Genomic DNA, 19,088 nt, shown 5'->3' with positions numbered 1-19,088 from the left:
CTTTTCGTACAGTGGTGCCCCGCAAGACGAATGCCTCGCAAGACGAAAAACTCGCTAGACGAAAGGGTTTTGCGGTTTTTGAGCTGCTTCGCAAGACAAATTTCCCTATGGGCTTGCTTCGCAAGACGAAAACGTCTTGCAAGTTTGTTTCCTTTTTCTTAACACCGTTAATACAGTTGCGACTTGACTTCGAGGAGCAACTCATAGAACGCGGTGTGGTAGCCTTTCTTGAGGTTTTTGGTGATTTTTGAAGCTTTTCCAAAACTTTTCCGACACCGTGCTTCGCAAGACGAAAAATTCGCTAGACGAAAAAACTCGCGGAACGAATTAATTTCGTCTTGCGAGGCACCACTGTATTCACCAAATGCCAATTCTAACTTATCCTGGTTTCATTCGAGGTAATGTAAACGAAGGTGCAAAGACATTTACTTATATACTGAAGCAAAAGAAAGCTGTAAAAATATTGGTAACTATATGCTGATTTGATACAACAAATATGCACACTCCGAAATGTGTGCGTGTCTGTAAATATACTTCTACATGCACTGAATATTATGTAGCACCAACTTTTTTCTTTTCTTTTTTTACTGCAGCTGAAGTGTGCTTGGCTCAGGTATCAAGAGTAGTTTGGGGGAAGGGACAAAAATTGCAATGCCTGTTGTGCCTTACTAGCAGCACCAGAGCACATGTTAGACCAGCTAAAATAGAAACTCTGTATGCTGCATGGACATCCAGCAAGTTCTACACATCCTCAACTATTCACCTGAGTTTAAGAGTCAGCATTGCGTGAAAGTTCTGTTCCACCAGCAATTTCCCCCTAGATGTCTAGAACATACAGAACACAAACAGCTAATGTAGGTAGGTTCATAATGAATGATCAAGGAGGTCCCAAACAGATCTGGAGTACATCCTGCAGTGAATTAATTAGGCAGGTAAAATGTTTAACTTGTAAAAAATATTTTTCTCCTTCTTACAGATATAGACATGACATGCAATGCTCGTTAAGGAATATGGCAAAAACATTTAGCCAAACGTTCATGTAACACTTTAAGTCAATGATAAATAATCTATACTTGAACTTCTTCATCTGCTGAAAGTTCACACTTTGCCCCACCAGGGCATATCCCCTTCAGGTTAGGATGGGAGGTTACTGGAGATGCTGTAGGGGTCTGCGTGGTAAGCAGAGACAGAGAAGGTGAAAAACTGGGAGTCATAGCAGATGGAGGATACCTCAGGTGATGGATGAGGGGTGAGCGGGGGTATTTCTTAAATGCCTGACCAGGCAACAGATTTGGAATTCGCGGGGGGACTGTCTTTAAACCAGGCTGAGCTACAGAAGTAATTAGAGGAGGAGGAAAGATGAAAGATTTCTTCTCCTTAGGAAAGCTGTGCATTTTTAAGCTTTCATCCTCCAGTTCTGCAATATCACTGAACACGGATGCGAGAGGCTTAAATCTGGGTTCCCAATTAAGCAAGTAATCCCAGTTATAGCTGCCTCTGAGATCCTCATCAGAGTCAACTAGGGTAGCAAGAGATCCATAATGGGAGTTCTGATCATCAGGTATGAAGATATATTCTCTTGTGATGTCTGTCATGATGTCTTTTTCCTTCATCCCCAGGTTGTGAAGTGTTTCAGATAGCATTTTATTGCAAGCGTACTTTGCATCACATTCTCTTCCCTCTCCTCCACTTCCATCTTGGAAAGGGTGGGCAGCCTCTATGCTTTGAGAAATGGCCACAACATCGGTCTCCTCAGACTGACACGAAAGCTGGTCAGAGTCTCTAGGAATTCCTGAGTCGGGTATACGTGAGCCTCGGTCACTTAAAGCTGATCCGGAACCCTTCCTGCAGGGATGCTCATTGATCCTCTTTATTTCCTCATCTTCTGCAGTTTCTCCTTCTGCAGAGCCATGGCCGCTGGAGTCTGAATGCCTACAATGGTTGCCCATGTCCCTTCTCTCTCTGATGCCTACCAAACTTAGCCACTCCGCTATGGTGCCTACTGGAAGGTTACCGGTTGCATGGATTTGGGATTTCCGGACGTCTTTAGGAGCACTATTCTCATGGTCTAATTTCAAATCAGCAGATGAGGGACATGGCATCTCTTTCTTCATGCTGGAGTTTGCAGTGTCTTTTCGCCTGAATCTAACAATAAGCACAGCAAGACTGATGGCCAGAAACAGGAATGCTACAGTAGAAGCGGCGATGCTAATGGACACCGTTTCCACCGGCAACATGGAATAAGTCTCTGGAGCTTTAGAAACGTTCACCAGAATTGTGCACGTGCTAGACTTCGAGTCCAGCTTTGGGCTATGAGCTTTTACAAGCAGTTCAAGAGTATCGCCTGCTCTCTTCATGCCGATTCTCTTCCTGTGGAAAGGTCTGGTCAAGTAGAGGGCCCCACTGCTGTGGTTCACAGAAAAGAAGGGTGACTGTTTTAGCAAAGTGTAGTGAACAACACCATCCAATCCTCCATCATAATCTGATGCTGCGACTTTGCCAATCAACTGCCCTGCTTCATTCCTTTCAGGGAAATCAAAAAAATATTGGTCTTGGTTAAAGACAGGGTCAAATTCATCTGCCCCCTCGACCTCCACTTGAACGGTGATAGTGGCTGTTGAGTCGCTTCTGTCTTTGGCCTGAGCTATGAAGCAATACTTGTCCTGGTCTTCAAAATCAAGCACTTGCTTGGTGCGGATCTCTCCTGTCAGAGGATCTATGAAAAACATGTCATGATCTCCAGGAGTTCCATGACCAGACAAACATGATGACTGGATGGAATACGAAAGGTGACCGTAGGGGCCGGTATCAAAATCCAGCGCAGAAATTCTGCAGACAAAAGAAAAAGCAGGCAGATTTTCATGGATTCTGCAGTCCTGGGTGGGAAATACAAATATTGGGACATAATCGTTAGCATCAAGGATGCTGATAAAAACTACAGCGAAGGCCACATTTTTTATGCCAACTCCTCCATCAGAAGCTTGAATGGTGAGACTGAAATTCATTGTTTCTTCATAATCCAAAGCTCTGACCAGGTCAAGGGAGCCAGTTTTCCCATCTAAACGGAAGTGCCCCTTGTCATTTCCAGAGGTGATACTGTACGTGACGTCTCCATTAGGTCCAGCATCGCAATCACTAGCTGAGACAGCAGTAACATGACTGCCTACAGGGAAATTTTCCCTAACATGAACTTTATACTCCAAACTGGTAAATATAGGTGGGTTATCATTAATATCCAAAACAGTGATTGACACTGTAGCTGTGGCGTTTAAAGGAGGAGTCCCACAGTCAGATACAAGAATTAACAACTGGTAAGATGAACTGCTCTCGCGATCTAGAATGCTCCTCAACACAAGATTTCCAGTCAGTTTGCTTGGAGATTCTGGCCCAACGATGCATTTTCCCACCTGGAACTTATTACCACCATTACCGCCAATAATGGCATATTCAACATAGGTGCTGTCATGTGTCCTGTCATTGTCAATAGCTGAGAATGTTAGCAGCATCTCTCCAATAGAGACATTTTCACTGATACTGAGATTATACGATGGCACAGTAAATTGAGGGATGTAATTATTCACATCCTGGATCTGTATGAGCACTGAAGCAACAGCAGTCAAAGGAGGATTCCCACTGTCACTGGCTTCTACGTGGAGTCGAATAACTGGATTCTTTTCCTGGTATGTCACTGTCTTAACCAGATATAGTGAGCCTAAAATAAAGTTTTAGAAAAACACATTTCAAAACAAACTTTCAGTAATAGAAGCATAATGGTTCAGTTAAAATCCCCCCTCCAGCATTTCCTAAAAGAAACAGTCATCATTTGAAATGATTTTAAGGCAACAATCCTATACCCAACTGGGAATAAACCACAAGAGTTTAAAACAATAGCAACATGTCACCTAATTCTGCAAGGCAGAACATTTTCTTTTCCAGTTGGAGCATACCTAGGCTATAGCGTAGTTGTTCCCAAACTTTCTTCCCCGTGGATCTCTTCAAAATTACTGAGGGTCTTGGCAGGCCATTTAATGCTTTTCCTGCTCACTGTAGCAATTGCAATCCACTGTGCTAAGTACTGTATGAATCTGAACTGTACTTTTATTGTTTCTTTTATTTCTTATACTTTTTATTGTATTACAATTTGAATTTCATAGAAATTCAAGTTGTAATACAATAAAATACAATATAAGAAATAAGAGTAACAATAAAACTACATTTCAAAATCAATAGGAGTATTTCACGCGACGGACGTTCTGTCTGCCATCTTTAATTACAAATCCTCAGACGTGCCAGGGACCAGAGTTTGGGAAACCCTGCTCCAGTGGGTTTCCCAAAAAGTGTGTGTAAATTCTTTTGCAAAATTATTAAATGTGGCAGATCTCTTTATTCTTTATATTTCTGGAAAATCCTGTTTCTACTTGAATGCCTAAAGGTATGCTGTAATTTAATGTTTTTCTCATTTGAACTCTTGAAGTAAGTAATAGCATGGCATGTTCAACAAACAGGTAAATAAACAGACTGCTAGATGCTCATTACATGCCCTCTGTTCATCACTTAAATCTTCCCATCACCTGCTCTCTCAGTGCTGTCAATGCAATTGTACTGCAGATATGGATGACAATTTTGGCTGTATTTGATGTGTGGATAACAAGAAGCTTCAATAGGCATCCCAGACAAAGCACTTCATATTGTATGTTCCACACTGCAAATTATTAAACATACAATGAACTCACCATTTTGTGGATCAACAGAAAATTCATCAGAGGGGGGAAGAATTCTGTAGGTTAGTTTTCCATTGTACTCTGAATCTCTGTCTGTGGCATAGACAGTCAAAAGAGCAGTAGCTACAGGTCTACGTTCTGGTATCATCACCTGAAAGGGGGTGGGGAAAAGTCCACAGCATCTCAAGGTCACATGAAGAGATGTCTTCACAACAAAAGCTTTAAATTACTTAAAGTTTTTCTTACCTGATATGCATCCTGAGTAAATACTGGTGGGTTATCATTAATATCAGATATAAATATCAGAAGTTGTTCTGTAGTTGCGTGCACAGAATCCGAAACTCTGACCAACAGTTCAAGCTGAGTGATTTCTTCAAAATCTAATGCTTTCACCAATGTGATTGTTCCATGGCATTGGTCAATTGCAAATTTCATTCCAGGATTTCCATTCTCAGCAAAACTGTAGTGAAGGGGTGGTCCTAGGTCCGCATCATCTGCCAATACTTGCATCACCAGGGAGCCAAGTGGAGCATCTACAACCATCATATTTAAGAGTAAGACTTATTTATCACTGTTGTTCTTGCAAGCCCTCCAGAAATTTTCATCAACAAATTATGTGTACAAAAACACACACGCATAGTTGCCAGAAATCTTAGGAATATTTTAAGGGTAAGGTTAAAGATAATGTGGATGACAGTACTAAACTGTGTATATGCTGTTAAATCCTCTAGCAAAGTTTTGCAAGAATGCCATCCCCACATTGCAAATAAGAAAACAGATTTGCTCAAGAAATAAAAGGCATAATCTTCCCTGACTTCATAAAATAACAGTTAAAAGGGTGGCTTATTACCTAAATGTTTATGTTGTGAACTGCCCTGAGATCTATGGATATACAGTGATGTACAGATTTAATAAATAATAATAATACATGTTAGCTCTTCCCAGCATTTTTGTATTTAGACTTCTCAAAGCTATTCCAGGGCAGGGCACACATCTCTTACCCTTTGCAATCTTGGTCATAGGAAATGAAAAGCCAGACCTTTAACAATATACTGGCAACACAAATACTCCCATGTATGTTTGGTGTTCATATGAGACCACCATTAAAAGGAGGAAAGGGGAACTAGTAGGAATGAAAATGCAAAAAAAGAAGAAGAGGAAGTTAATAGCTTACTGGATGGAACTACTCTCTTCTTATGTCAGGAGTTATTTTGGAAGAATATAATTTTGTCCAGATGTTTCAAAACTGGTCCTTGTTTGACGCCTGAGTACAGTAATGAATATCTGGCATGCAAATTGCAGATTTTAAGGTCTAAAGTTCATCTCCCAGTCGATTGACAATTTTCATCCAGGTGTGTTCTTCAAGGTCAATTTGCCTGAGTGAAACTATAATTCTGGAGGAATAGCTACATAAACCAGATACGGATAAGCCAAGCTATTTCTGGATTATTGGCAACCCCATGTCTGGCTGGTGGGTGGCAAATGCATAAATGTTTTCCACTTCTGGGAGTGACATGCATCACCGCTGTGAGTGAAAAATCAAAACATAGGAAGAAATCTCAAAATGGACTTTATTTTTAATGGCTGATGTGTCATAACTCTTTCTTGTGCTGCTCTTTAAAGGCAGCATTTCCAAGTCACATGGAAACTGCCCTTCTCTCAGTTCCCCAAAGTGGAGATGCTGGCATGGGGAGCCATAAGGAAGAGCCATTCCATGTGACCTCAAACTTGTGGTAGAAAAAGAGGCCCTTGGAATAGCTACTGTGCCACAAAATGTAACATCAGAAGAAGGACGAAGCACTGGAACAAAATTGCTGAACGTTCCAACACAAGCCAACAACTTCAGTTGATTCCTTGTCAAGTTACTTAACTTTCATAACACGAGTGCTACTTTAGTCAATAACAATAGAATTGAAAAGTTAACTGTTGGGAACTCTGGCTTAAGAACTGTGTTTCTTTCTCCAAAAGGGAAATAGAAATTGAAAATAAATCTTAGGAATTTGACATCTGAACCTCACAGCAGGGTCTTTTACCAATGTTTTGAGATTTAATGCACCAGACCGCATTCTTTTATATGCTGTTTTTAAGTTGCTCACAAATATAAGCTTCCCAGCCAGCAGAAATATGCCACAGAATATGTGCTACTCATAAAAAAAAAACCCATCTGAGAAATTTTCCCCTATTTATTACAAAGGCATAAAAAGACAGTGGCCCCATTTGCACAGAACTCTAAACCATAGCTTGACATGACAAACTGCAATGTGCCCCAGGATCAAATGCTCCTCCTTCCATCTCATTCTATGGCATGGCTGCAAGTTCAAATTCTGGTTCTAATTTTGGTTGGCCACATCTTGTGATATTTCTGAGCCTTACACTGTGGTTAATTGTAACTATGGTTTGTTGAAACAAGCCACCCTTTAAAACTATGGCATGAAGTTGACTTTCAATAAACCATAGCTAAAATTAACTACGTGACATGCTGTGGTTAGTTTAAAACATAAGAGAAAGCCCTTGAATGAGAGGGAGGAGAGGGGAGGGGAAAATGTGTGAGCACAAAGCTCCCTGTGGTTTATTCATGTAAGCATGAGCTAGCATTTTCTAACTAGCTGCCCTACAGATGTTTTGGAGTATGGCTCCAATTATTCCTGACCATCCCAGCTGCCTGTAGTCCAAACATCTGAAGGGCACTGGGTTGGGGAAAGCTGCAGTAAACTATGGCTTAGAAGGATTAGGTCCAAACCAGCACAATCTCTTTGCTTGGTGTTTGCCATTCTTACTTTCAGGGAGTTCAACGATGCCGAACGGCTGGAGAGTTGGAGCATTGTCATTGATATCCACAACTTGTATCTCTATGGTGCTTGTAGCAGATAGCCTGGGGGTTCCTCTGTCAGCAGCTTGCACAACTAAGCTGTTAAAAAGAGAGAGTCAAAAACATGTTCCGTATTTGTAAACCATGACTTTATATCTAATTAAAAGTTACACCAAAAATGATAAACTATTTCCAAAATTATCCTTCTGAAAATGGGGTGGGGTGGAGGGAGAAACCTTGTAACTTTAATTTTTATCATTTACATGACACTTCTTTTTTAACATGTGAGGAAGGAATTCAGTTCAAGAACGACAGAGGGTTAAACTGGAACTAGAGCAAAAGGAGCAGGACTCAGGGCTGGCATTAACGCTTCACGGATGTCATGTGTTTTACATATTGTAAATAGGTTTAAATTGGTAAGCAGTATTTTTCTCTATCTCCCTTTGGAAGTATGTATTTTGTAGTGAATGTCATTATAATCCACTTCAAAGCTTGGGAAAGGGCGGAATATACATTTGTTAAATAAATATGCAGAATTCATCTTCTCTTTCATCTCTGACACAATAACTTCCTTTCAAAAGTGACAAACAGCATTGTTTCCCATTATTCACATGACGGCGCTGAACACAAAAAGCTGCAATTGGATATGTGGAGTCTAATGCCATTCATCTACCACACCAGTTCTGCTCTTGAGTTTTTGTGGCTTCAAAATTGTCAGAACACATTACTTGAATTACAGACTTGCATTCAAAGTTTGTAAACATGCATAATTTCATATTTTGTCTAGAACATATATCAAGAAGGTACACATGGAGATATTTACTAAAATAATCGGTTTCTTAAGTTTCAGTGTGCAAACACACACATACACACATCCACACACACCAACTTTCATTAAAAAAAACCCCAACGTTATATTCAAGGCATTCAAATTTAAGCTTCTGTCAGCAATTCCCTCTGAAGCTCTTAACATTTAACATTTCCACCCAAGTATATTGTTTAGGTCAAAGAGAAGATTATTTGAACTTTGATAAAGCAAAGTTCATAGCTCGATTGAATATTTTCCAAGACCATAATGCACACTCACACTACAAAGAGCTTATAACCCCCTTTTCTCAGAAGCTAGGAGCATCATAGCTAGAAACTGGAGGGACTTGTCAGGAGTGAACATGGACCACTGGTACCAAACTGTATGGGACGCAGCCTTACTAGAAAAGCTAACCAACAAACTGAAACTAAATTAAAGGAGGACAAATTAAAGGAGGACACCTTCACCCCTGTCTGCTTCCCCTTCATTACATAAACAGCCCAACAAGATAACAACAAGAACCCACTGACAGCATATGAATTTTATATGGCTAACTTGACCCAACAACCCCTCCCCCCCCAAACAAAACTCACACTAGCTATAGATCTTGTATTTGTTATAAACAAACCTATATGATGGAATGCCTTCACGGTCTAGAACTGCATTCGTTGATATAATTCCTTGTGCTGAATCAATAAGAAATGCTTCATTTGTGTTGCCAGATAAAATTGAATATTCAATTTCTCCATTAAGTCCAGCGTCATCGTCTGTCGCGTAGATCTGTATGGAGAGAAAACCCATGCTTATGCTAAGGCACCTAGCTCTACATTCTGGAGTAGAAATGGATCTCGGATGCACATGTGGTGCTTGCTGCAGTTTGTTTGTGTTGCAACTTTGCTTCTATTGGCCGAACGTATTATTTTCCCACGTATGTGACAATAGATGCGTGTAGAGTTCAGAAGGTGTTGGATTACAGCCAATGAAACTTATTCTCAGTGTGGGATAATCCATACGTGGGTCAATGTCCCCTCTTGCTTAAGGCTGCTGCAGTGTCACATGCAGTAGCTTGCCTTGCATATGGGGAAGGATCTGAATACTTAGAACAGCAGGGCAAATTACAAGTGTTGGTAGTGAGTGTGTGCATGCAGTCCCATGGCTTCCTAAATGCTGGTTCCAGTTTTGAATTCGAGTAAGACCCATGTTCAGCATATGGCTTTCTTAATTTTGTAGCAACCACAGTTCTTTCTATTGCTCCTTGCTGCAGATCAGTGCTGCATACTTCAGAACTGAAATTTACATTCATTTTCTTTACAAGATCTACATTTCCTCTTTTTGTCCCATCAAGACGAGTGCCCCCTCTCTCTCCTCCTGCCCCAAAAGAGACAGGATGTTCAGCCACCAGGGACCCTTGCGAGAAAGGATGCATTAAAAAATTGAGAGGAGTAACTCAAAATAGGTATTTCAAATGGTCCTGTCAATCTGTAGAGATTGGTTAGATAAATTAACTGGTTTGTAATGACTGGTTTGTAATGATGATAGAAGTGGATGAAAAAAATACAGTATTCATTAAGAAGGGACACTTCAGACAAATATAGTTTAAACACAAGTTTGAGGTTACCTGCATGATGTATGTGTTGTAGACTTGACCTTCCCACACTGATGTTTTGAAATAGTTTTGCTCAAATCGAGGTGCATTATCATTCACATCCTGTATAAATACTGTCACCCCACACACCGCAGAAGTTAAGCCATTTCCAGCTAAGACTGCAAAATGTACTTTTTTCCTCACTTCATAGTCAAGAAATTCAGCTCGTTTTACTGTGATGTCACCTGTTTTGTTTGATGAAAACAAAAAGATGACTGTTATATATTCAGGAATATATATACATAGTTAAAACGGCAGTGCATTCTACATTAAAAAATAAGTAAACAAGGTAAATAAATTTGTAAATGAAAGAGAAGACAACTGTATGCCTGATTATCTATTTTAACCACTTTAAATTGTAGATCTAGAGTTTCTTCCTTCACTTCAATCACTCTCTAAAAAGTGCAGAAAAAATGAAAACCATAATGGCAATTTGGCAAAAAGCAATTTTTATTTTTTATTTTTTAGAGAATCTTAATAAAAGTAATCTAACCAAGCAATCTACATTAAACTGGGACTGCATCTGCTTTTTATTAGTCTGATTCAGGATCCACAGCATCCAAAGAAAGGCTAATGGAAGAGGTCCAGAGGAGGGCTGGTGGCACACACTTATCTTGGTGAATTCTTACTACCCCAGAAGCCAACATTTACAAGGCAGGACAATCCTACCCTTCTGCCACAAATATTTGTCTATGCCACTACCAATGCAATGGGTACAGAGCTCTCTCTGCGAAGGAGACTGCGTTTCAAAGACCTAATTAATGACCCACTGCCAGTTTTTCGGATGTCTTATTTTATCATTTGCACATTCTTTTCTATATTACCCCTGCATCAAGGTTGCACAATGGGTATTTGAAGAAAACTCCTTATTTATGTACTGCATTTATTCCAGCATGATATTCAAGGTGGTTATACAAAGGACTCCCATCTGGGAAATGGACCAAACCCAGTCCTGCTAAGCTTCTGCAAAACCTGTCATGCTTCCAGTGGTTCTCAACCTGTGGGTCCTCAGATGTTGTTGAACTACAACTCCCATTATCCCTGAGCTCTGACCTTGCTAGCTAGGGGTGATGGGAGTTGTAGTTCAACAACATCTGGGGACCCACAGGTTGAGAAAGGCTGCTTTACACCATAACCTTGGACCCAGGTATCATACTCTGCAGCTACTGATATATGTTTCCTCTAGCCAACATCTGCAGCATGAATTTTGTATGTGACCTGGCTTTTAGGCCTACTTCTCACCATGGTAATAAAACTATGGGTTGTGCCACATCAGACTACAGGTGAGAGAAGGAATGGAACTCATAGGGAACTGTGCATCATAACAAGTATTTTTACATCTCCCTCTTTGTCTGTCACAGTGAAAACAATGAGGAGTCTTAACACTTTGTTCTTTTTTGTATCAATGGTTGGGGGTCTACAGTTCTCTTCTACCAGCACCCCCTGAACACAGCTATGTTCCTGGTGCTTGTATGGGTAGGGGAGGTGGGAAACAACTTTTCCAAAGTCCTCTCTCCTCCTTGGCTAAATGACACTGGGAGCTGCAGAGGAATGGGAGAATTGGCAAGTTTACTTCCTGGAGCAATCAAATGGAGAACTGGGGCTGGGTAGCTTGATCTTACTCCATAAGCAAAGGCTTCCTAAAGGAACATACTAAAAAGGCAAAGTACTTATAAAGAACCCCAATAAACCTTACCGCTAAGTTCTGCCAGCTGAAATGCAAGAATGCACTTAGGATTTCTGTGGCTGTGCCTCTTCTCTCCCACCTGCCCTGAAAAACCACTTGGATGCTGGGGGCTGTTAGGAGCGTCCTACTCTTGTGTAGGACCCTGGTAGAGACACATGCCTGACTGACATGATCTCTCCCTCCTGGTCGGTCATTTGGGAGCTTCAAAAGCTTTCTCCAAGCCGAACATGACAGCGACTGATGCACACTTACGGATCCACAGAGTATTCGCAGTTTGCGTAACAGAACCAATAGCACAGCATTTTGGCTAATCTACGTTTATTTACATATAATACACTCAGAGCATTCTGACTTCGCTCCTCATCAGACATCAGAGAGAAAACAAAGGACAATAGTCCCACTTCAAGGAACACAGTAACACAAACATCCTGTCTCTGTCACTTCCCACACTGTGGAATGAAAACATACACTGACATGTGGTAGACAACAATCCTATGACTGCAGACATGGGGAATGAATCTCCAACAGGGGCTTCCCTGTGCTGGATTGCAGGCACACCAGTATCCTGGTCAAGAAGAATTCAGTTATGTTTCTATAGTACACATGCTGGTACCCTGGTGCCACATGCTAATCAAGGCTTTACTGCACAGCAAAGTACAGGATGAGACTGTATATGCGTGTAAATAGTGGCACTGAGCACCTATAAGCTCCCATCTCTCTAATCATGCCTCAGAATCATCCCAATGGAAATGGATCTTGGGTTGGCTATGATTATTCTGCCAGCACAAGTAAACATATGTGTACACACACAGAGACAAACATATAGCTTGACTCTCCTTTATTAACAATCCAGTTGTTGAAAACATCTTATGTAAACGTTCCCAAATGCGTACTTGATTGAGATTAAATGAGACAGTCATGTTAATAAAATAATTGATTATTAAAAACATACTTGAGGTTTAACTAAGCAGTAGATCTCTTTCCACAGCCAGAAGGAAGTTCTTTTCAGCTATCAGATGGTATTCATTTAGCACACAGCGACTTTACTCATAAAATCTAGCCAGTGGATGGTTTATGTAAAAATCTTTTAAAAATACATACTTTTATGTTTCAATGGATTTTCCACAAATATACAAAAATGTTTACAGCCCTTTTCACATCCATATTTGCAACACTGTTGAAGTTAAATATGAAAAATGTCACATTAAAGCTGGCTAATTAAAATTGATGTGACGTTTGCAATCACTTTGCCTGATCACAATTGATGTTCAATGAATTTCCTTTCTGATTATTTTAATGAGAAACATAGTGAACCTAAACTGCAACCTCCACCCAGGAAAACAGCTGGCATTATCACAGATCAAGGCCATATTCCAGTCAGGCAAAAACATTTGAGGAGTTGCAGAGCAGGCAGGACCAGTAGGGGATGTAGCTTGGGGAGGGAACATAACCAAGTGAGGATCCTGAGGGTCAGACAGAGGATGCCTGGAGGGCTGCATTTGCCCTGGGCCTGAGGTTTCCTACCCCTTGCCTAGGTGATAGAAAGGATGACACCTGAAGACTAACAATTGGCTGTTACTCCGTAACAGCTAAAGTTACATAGTTAAAGCTATGGTTTTACCAGTAGTGATGTATGGAAGTGAGAGCTGGACCATAAAGAAGGTTGATTGCCGAAGAATTGATGCTTTTGAATTATGGTGCTGGAGGAGACTCTTGAGAGTCCCATGGACTGCAAGAAGATCAAACCTATCCATTCTGAAGGAAATCAGCCCTGAGTGCTCACTGGAAGGACAGATCCTGAAGCTGAGGCTCCAATACTTTGGCCACCTCATGAGAAGAGAAGACTCCCTGGAAAAGACCCTGGTTTTGGGAAACACTGAGGGCACAAGGAGAAGGGGACGACAGATGGTTGGACGGTGTTCTTGAGGCTACCAGCATGAGTTTGACCAAGCTGCGGGAGGCGGTGGAGGACAGGGGTGCCTGGCGTGCTCTGGTCCATGGGGTCACGAAGAGTCGGACACGACTAAATGACTAAACAACAAAGTGTATTACTATTAGCAAAAATAATCCTTGTTTCAGAGGATAGCTTTGTGAAAATCTATTCTGATCATTTTCTCACCTAGGGCAAGTAAATAATGTTTCAGATCTCAGTTTCGCCGCTAATATTACCATGGAAGAATGAATCAGGCCCTGAATTCATTTTGTAGAAAAGCAATCCTAAGAAAGTTTGATTTTAGCAAACACATCTTTGTTAAATTTAAAGGCCTAAAGCCAGCTTCCACTGGCACTTAAATAAACTAACACTAACCACTGAGATAATGTTTATACAAAAGCAATCATAATTCAAGTGTGGAAAATATTTTACAAAAGCCTCAAATGGTTTTAGAACAGATGCAGATAGATAGGCTGATTTACCCATGATGGGATGGATGTAGAAAATATCTCCATGTTCACCGATGATTGTGTGTTTTAAATTCTTTCCCATCAGACTACGGTCATATGCAGCCACAGTGAAAACAGAGGTGCCTAGAAAAACAAGAATATGTTGCAGTGACTAAAACTTGGAAAGATTTTATCTTAACCAGTTATTAATTTATTCCATGTGAGGTCGAACTATGAAAGTTTAGCCATCCGTCTCCTATCTGGAGAATTTTTGCACATTGTTTATATAGTCATATAATAACGACAGGTATTATTCTGTTCTCTAGAACAGCTCTTGTCAGCCTCACCAACCGGTCAAACCTCTTCATCACACTAATTCATGAACATTACCAATCCACATTTTGACCGTGGAAGAAAGTGGCCTAAAAACTGCAGAAGACATTGGAGAGCGTCAAATATTGCAAAGGGGTGTGGAACTCATTTATTCTAAGAACAGGACACATGTTATGCTTAAGAACTTAATGAGAGCCAGAGGCCTATCTCAGTCAGCACTCTCTTCTCACAGTGGTCAGTCAAGTGGCCACAAGCAGAACATTAGCACAACAGCATGCTTCTACTCATGATCTTCATGAAGTGGTATTCAGAGACATATGGCATCTGATACTGCGTACAATATAGACACCACGACTAGTAGCCATTAAAAGTCATGAATTTGTCTAACCTCCCTTTAAAGACATCCATGTTGCTGGCTATCCCAACATCCCATAGTTTAACTGTGCGCTGCATGAATCAGGTCTTCACTTTGTCTGTCCTGGGTCTCCCAATGTTAAGTTTCATTGGAAGACCACTGGTTCTTTTATTATGAGAAAAAAATGGGGGGGGGTCCTCTTTATCTACTTTCTCCACACCACACACAATTTTATAAAGCACTATCATGTTCCCCCTTACCTTTTCCATAAACCTCAAACTTTGTAACCTTTTGTCATATACGTGAGATACTCTAGCCCCCTTTATCATTTTGGCTGCTCATTCCTGAACCTTTCCCAGTTCTACAAAACCCTTTTTGAGGTGCAGCAGCCAAAACTTTAGACAGAAATTTGGACAAGGATGTCATAATAGCCCCCCCCCCCAAATTACAGTACATAAGCAGCAGGAATGGATGTATTTCCCTGGATCTATTCCTCTGTTGATCTGTGAGTTCATCTGGCATTGTATTCTGCTTATCTTCCTTCTTTCCAATTTAAAATAGGGAAATGCTAAAATTAATTCACATCCCCACAGTTTGTTGCAGATTTATTTCCTTTCATTTGTCCTTGCCTCCCTTCTCTTTGTGAGTATGTACAAGCATCCTGTGATGAAAGACAGCATGTTGAAACACATGATTGTAGGGATAGAGTAACACACGAGGGCACAAAACAAAGATTTCCATTTTGTACCATGTTTAATCAATGCATGTGAATGTACCAGTAGAGTAGAGGGAATGTTCCAAAATCAATATGAAAGAATGGCAGTTTCACAATGTACTAGTGATGATCCACAAGCAAGACCAGGTCATTTAGAATAAAAAATATAGAGCAAAATTTGTAGGATGTTCTAAACAACCTGATCTTGCTTGTTTTCTGGTGTCTGCTTCAAATCCAGCTTGTTCTTCATTTCAAAAAGTTACTCACTGTCACCTAATTTGTGCAACAAGTACCTTGCATAATGTCTGCTACAACATTAAGACTAACTGGTCCTTTTGAAGGAAGCTTGCGGCCCCTGATTTCTTAAGCAGCCCTATGCTTTCTTTCTTAAAAGAAAGAAAATGTTTCTCACAGCACTACTGAGGAAAAGAAAGGAAAAACCCAAATAAACAAACAATTAAAAAAACCAAAATATAGTCATGTTTCAAAGAACCAAACTAAACACATTTACTTAAGTTTCTCCCAAACAGAAGACCCCCCCCCCACCATATACCACATGGCAAATGCCTTTTGAAAATGAGGTATTTCAAAGTCATTTTGTGATACGTTTTGGGTGAAAGGGGTGTTCAAGCTGGTCAAAGGAAAAAGTCAGTGGGTTACACGTTTTTTAGTGTTGCAAGAATTAGCCTCAAGATGTTTCACAAAGATTTGCACAGTTTGTTATTAACATCAAAGAGAGTATACCGTTGTTCACTGAGATCCCGAATCCAGAAGAGAACTGATCTATCATAGCAAAAGGCATGAAATAAACAACCATTCTGTTTGTAGCAAAAGTAGGAAGAACAAACAAAACATGAGGCATTATCCTAACCAAACACATCACATCTAACTGTGATTAAGTTTAGAAAACAGTTACCAACATAGATTTTTGTTGTTAAGGTTTCCTCAAGATCTAACAAGATTAAAGCTATGGGAATTTTAGCCACTTGTGAAACCAATTCTGTAACATGGCAATTGATTTTAATCAGTTGTGATGGATTCAGGTTACTGTATATTGACCTTTTCCAAATGAGATTTTATTATATTACAGGAAACATTCTGTAAATACAAACAGACTCAGGGGTCAGGAACATACCATCTCTATAGTTTGGCTTGATGCTAGTACAAAATTCTCATGTTTGTACTTTACACTGTAATTTCTAAAAACAGGAACAAAGGAAATGTTAACTGCCTTGTTATTTGCTGCCTACCTGGCCACAGAAGCAACAATATCCATGTAGAAACTACACATGATATTATCGCAAGGGCTCAGCTGCTTCTGGGAAGTTCCAAACAAAGCAGGAATGATTTGAAGTTCTACAGAAGTAAAAAGGTGGAACTGACAGGTATGCAAAAGCCGAAATTAATCATGGGAACAGGCGTTCTGATTGCTGGTCAGAGTCATCACAACTACATTCTTAGAGTCTCGTACTATCACATAATAGAAACTTTCAGACAAAAATGAAAAAGGGTACATTCAGATGTGGTGATTAATGCATTTTCCTGATAATACTAGTGCTTTTATCCCAGATTCAAATGTTACTTTTAAGCTGCATCACCTGTTGTGTTGTAAAACAGTGGCTTTTTGACCAATATATCACCACGTCACACTAAATTTAAATGTCATCACATGAAATTACAATGCATGCAATTTTCCCAGGTTAATGGGGTTGCAATGTTTTTTTCTGGAAGCAAATAACCTGCTGGATTCTTCTAGTTTTCCAGAAGTGACTTTTATGTTGTGTGAAAGATCACATGTTGGCATCTGTCTGTCTTGGGAGACAATGAAGGAGTTGGGAGTGAGGTCCAACTGTTAGAAGGTTGCAGGACCTGCTGTGGCTGTAGACATGTTTTGTTGCAGCTGGGGCAGATGAAGGCATCTGGTTGTGCTGCTGCAGATGCACCACGGCGTTTCTTCTCTCTGGACGCCTCCCAGCAGTCATTCCTCCTTTGGTCACTGCTATGGCTACACGGCCTGACTGTCTGTCTGCAGGCACTGCTGTTTTCTGCAAGGGATTCACACATGGCAGGGTAGATGTTGTCACATTTGCAGACATCTTTGTAATACAGAGTTGGTCTGCCAATGGGCCTGGGGATCCTGCCATCTTCCATTCTGTAGACATAACCAAGCCTGAATAGACGTTGCTGAGACAGTTGTGTGAACATACTGGGTGATATGGCCTTGGGAAAGCACATATTTGTTTGAAACTCTGCCCTGCCATGTGATACCCCAAATCCTCCTGCCACAGGGCATTTGGAAGGCATTGAGGTGCCGTGCCTAATGGCTGTAAGTTGCCTACGACTCACTTCCATAAAGCAGTGAGCTCAACAAGCATGCCTGGTAGACCTTTATCTTGGTATTGGACATTAGCATCACATTTTCCCATACCCTTCTGGAGAGCCGAGCCATTGCCACAGCTGCCTTGCCGATGCGCTTTTCTAGCTCAGCATCAATGGAGATGTTGCAGGTTATGGTGGAGCCCAGGTAAACAAAATCACCTACCGTCTCAAGTGTCTGGCCACTAATGCTGATGCATGGAGTGGTGGCAACACCCTCACCCAGAATGCCAGTCTTTGTCAGGCTGATGGAAAGGCCATTTTCCTAATGTTGCCCTGCCTGAGAATTTCCATGCTGGACATATTTGGGAGAAGAAAAGCCTAAGGAGTAAACCCTACACAAATCCAGAGTGGAGTCCCTAAGATGGTTGGATGGCATCTTGTACGTCTTCTTCTGGCTCCTCCCATGATTAAAGTGTGCCTTTTTGACAGTCTAAGGTTCTGGTTTCCTCAGAAAAGCTGTAGTCTCTCTCTCTCCCCCCCCCCATCTCTTCTGCTGCCCACCCAACCTTTTTAATAAATAATAATAATAATAATAATAATAATAATAATAATAATAATAATAATAATAATAATAATAATTTTATTATTTATACCCCGCACATCTGGCTGCATTTCCCCAGCCACTCTGGGCAGCTTCCAACTGAATATTAAAAACAATACAGCATCAGACATTAAAAACTTCCCTAAACAGTTGTCTTTTAAAAGTAGAATAGTTGTTTATTGCCTTGACATCTGCTGGGAGGGCGTTCCACAGGGCAGGCGCCACTACCGAGAAGGCCCTCTGCCTGGTTCCCTGTAACCTCACTTCTCGCAGCGAGAGAACTGCCAGAAGGCCCTCGGCACTGGACCTCTGTGTGGGCTGGATAATGCGGGTGGAGACGCTTCCTCCCCGCCACCTCTGCTCTTGGTTTTTGCTTTTTCTTCCCCTCCTTTTGTATCTTTGTCTTTCCTCTCTCACTTAAGATATGCCTCATCCATCATCTTCCAAAGCTACATTTAAAATCTTGCATTTCTCCACTGATTTCTTATAGGCAGGCCTCACTTCTGTTCCTGGAGAAATTTTAAAATATGTGTACCAAGAAATTACTTCTCTAAATAATGAGATAGTTCTCTTTGCTTTTTAAAAATATCTAATGCATCTCTTTCTCCACCCTCTTTTGCTGTTTCGACTCTCTTCTTTGTGCTTCTTGCCTTTTCTTTCAGCTAGGCTGCTAGCATCTTGAAGATTACCAGGAGGCTGCGACTATGCATCTT

General features: G+C 40.7%; 1 protein-coding gene across 1 annotated transcript in view; it reads right to left on the bottom strand.

The window, feature by feature from the left end:
• Nucleotides 1–358: 358 nt before the first annotated feature.
• Nucleotides 359–19,088, bottom strand: part of DCHS2 (dachsous cadherin-related 2) — a 116,424-nt gene continuing 97,694 nt past the window's right edge. The window contains exons 14-20 of the mRNA XM_081208299.1: nucleotides 14,086–14,196; nucleotides 9,957–10,168; nucleotides 8,967–9,118; nucleotides 7,499–7,629; nucleotides 4,968–5,254; nucleotides 4,734–4,872; nucleotides 359–3,712 (exon numbers count right to left, since the gene is read on the bottom strand). Of these exons, the coding sequence (XP_081064425.1) occupies nucleotides 1,068–3,712; nucleotides 4,734–4,872; nucleotides 4,968–5,254; nucleotides 7,499–7,629; nucleotides 8,967–9,118; nucleotides 9,957–10,168; nucleotides 14,086–14,196 (3,677 nt within the window). The 3' untranslated portion in view covers nucleotides 359–1,067. The remainder of the gene's footprint in view (nucleotides 3,713–4,733; nucleotides 4,873–4,967; nucleotides 5,255–7,498; nucleotides 7,630–8,966; nucleotides 9,119–9,956; nucleotides 10,169–14,085; nucleotides 14,197–19,088) is intronic.

The sequence above is a fragment of the Podarcis bocagei genome, assembly GCF_964188305.1.
Source record: "Podarcis bocagei genome assembly, chromosome: 9".
Lineage (NCBI taxonomy): Eukaryota > Metazoa > Chordata > Lepidosauria > Squamata > Lacertidae > Podarcis > Podarcis bocagei.
The sequence above is the reverse complement of the archived record's forward strand: the minus strand, read 5'-3'. Positions and strand labels throughout refer to the sequence as shown.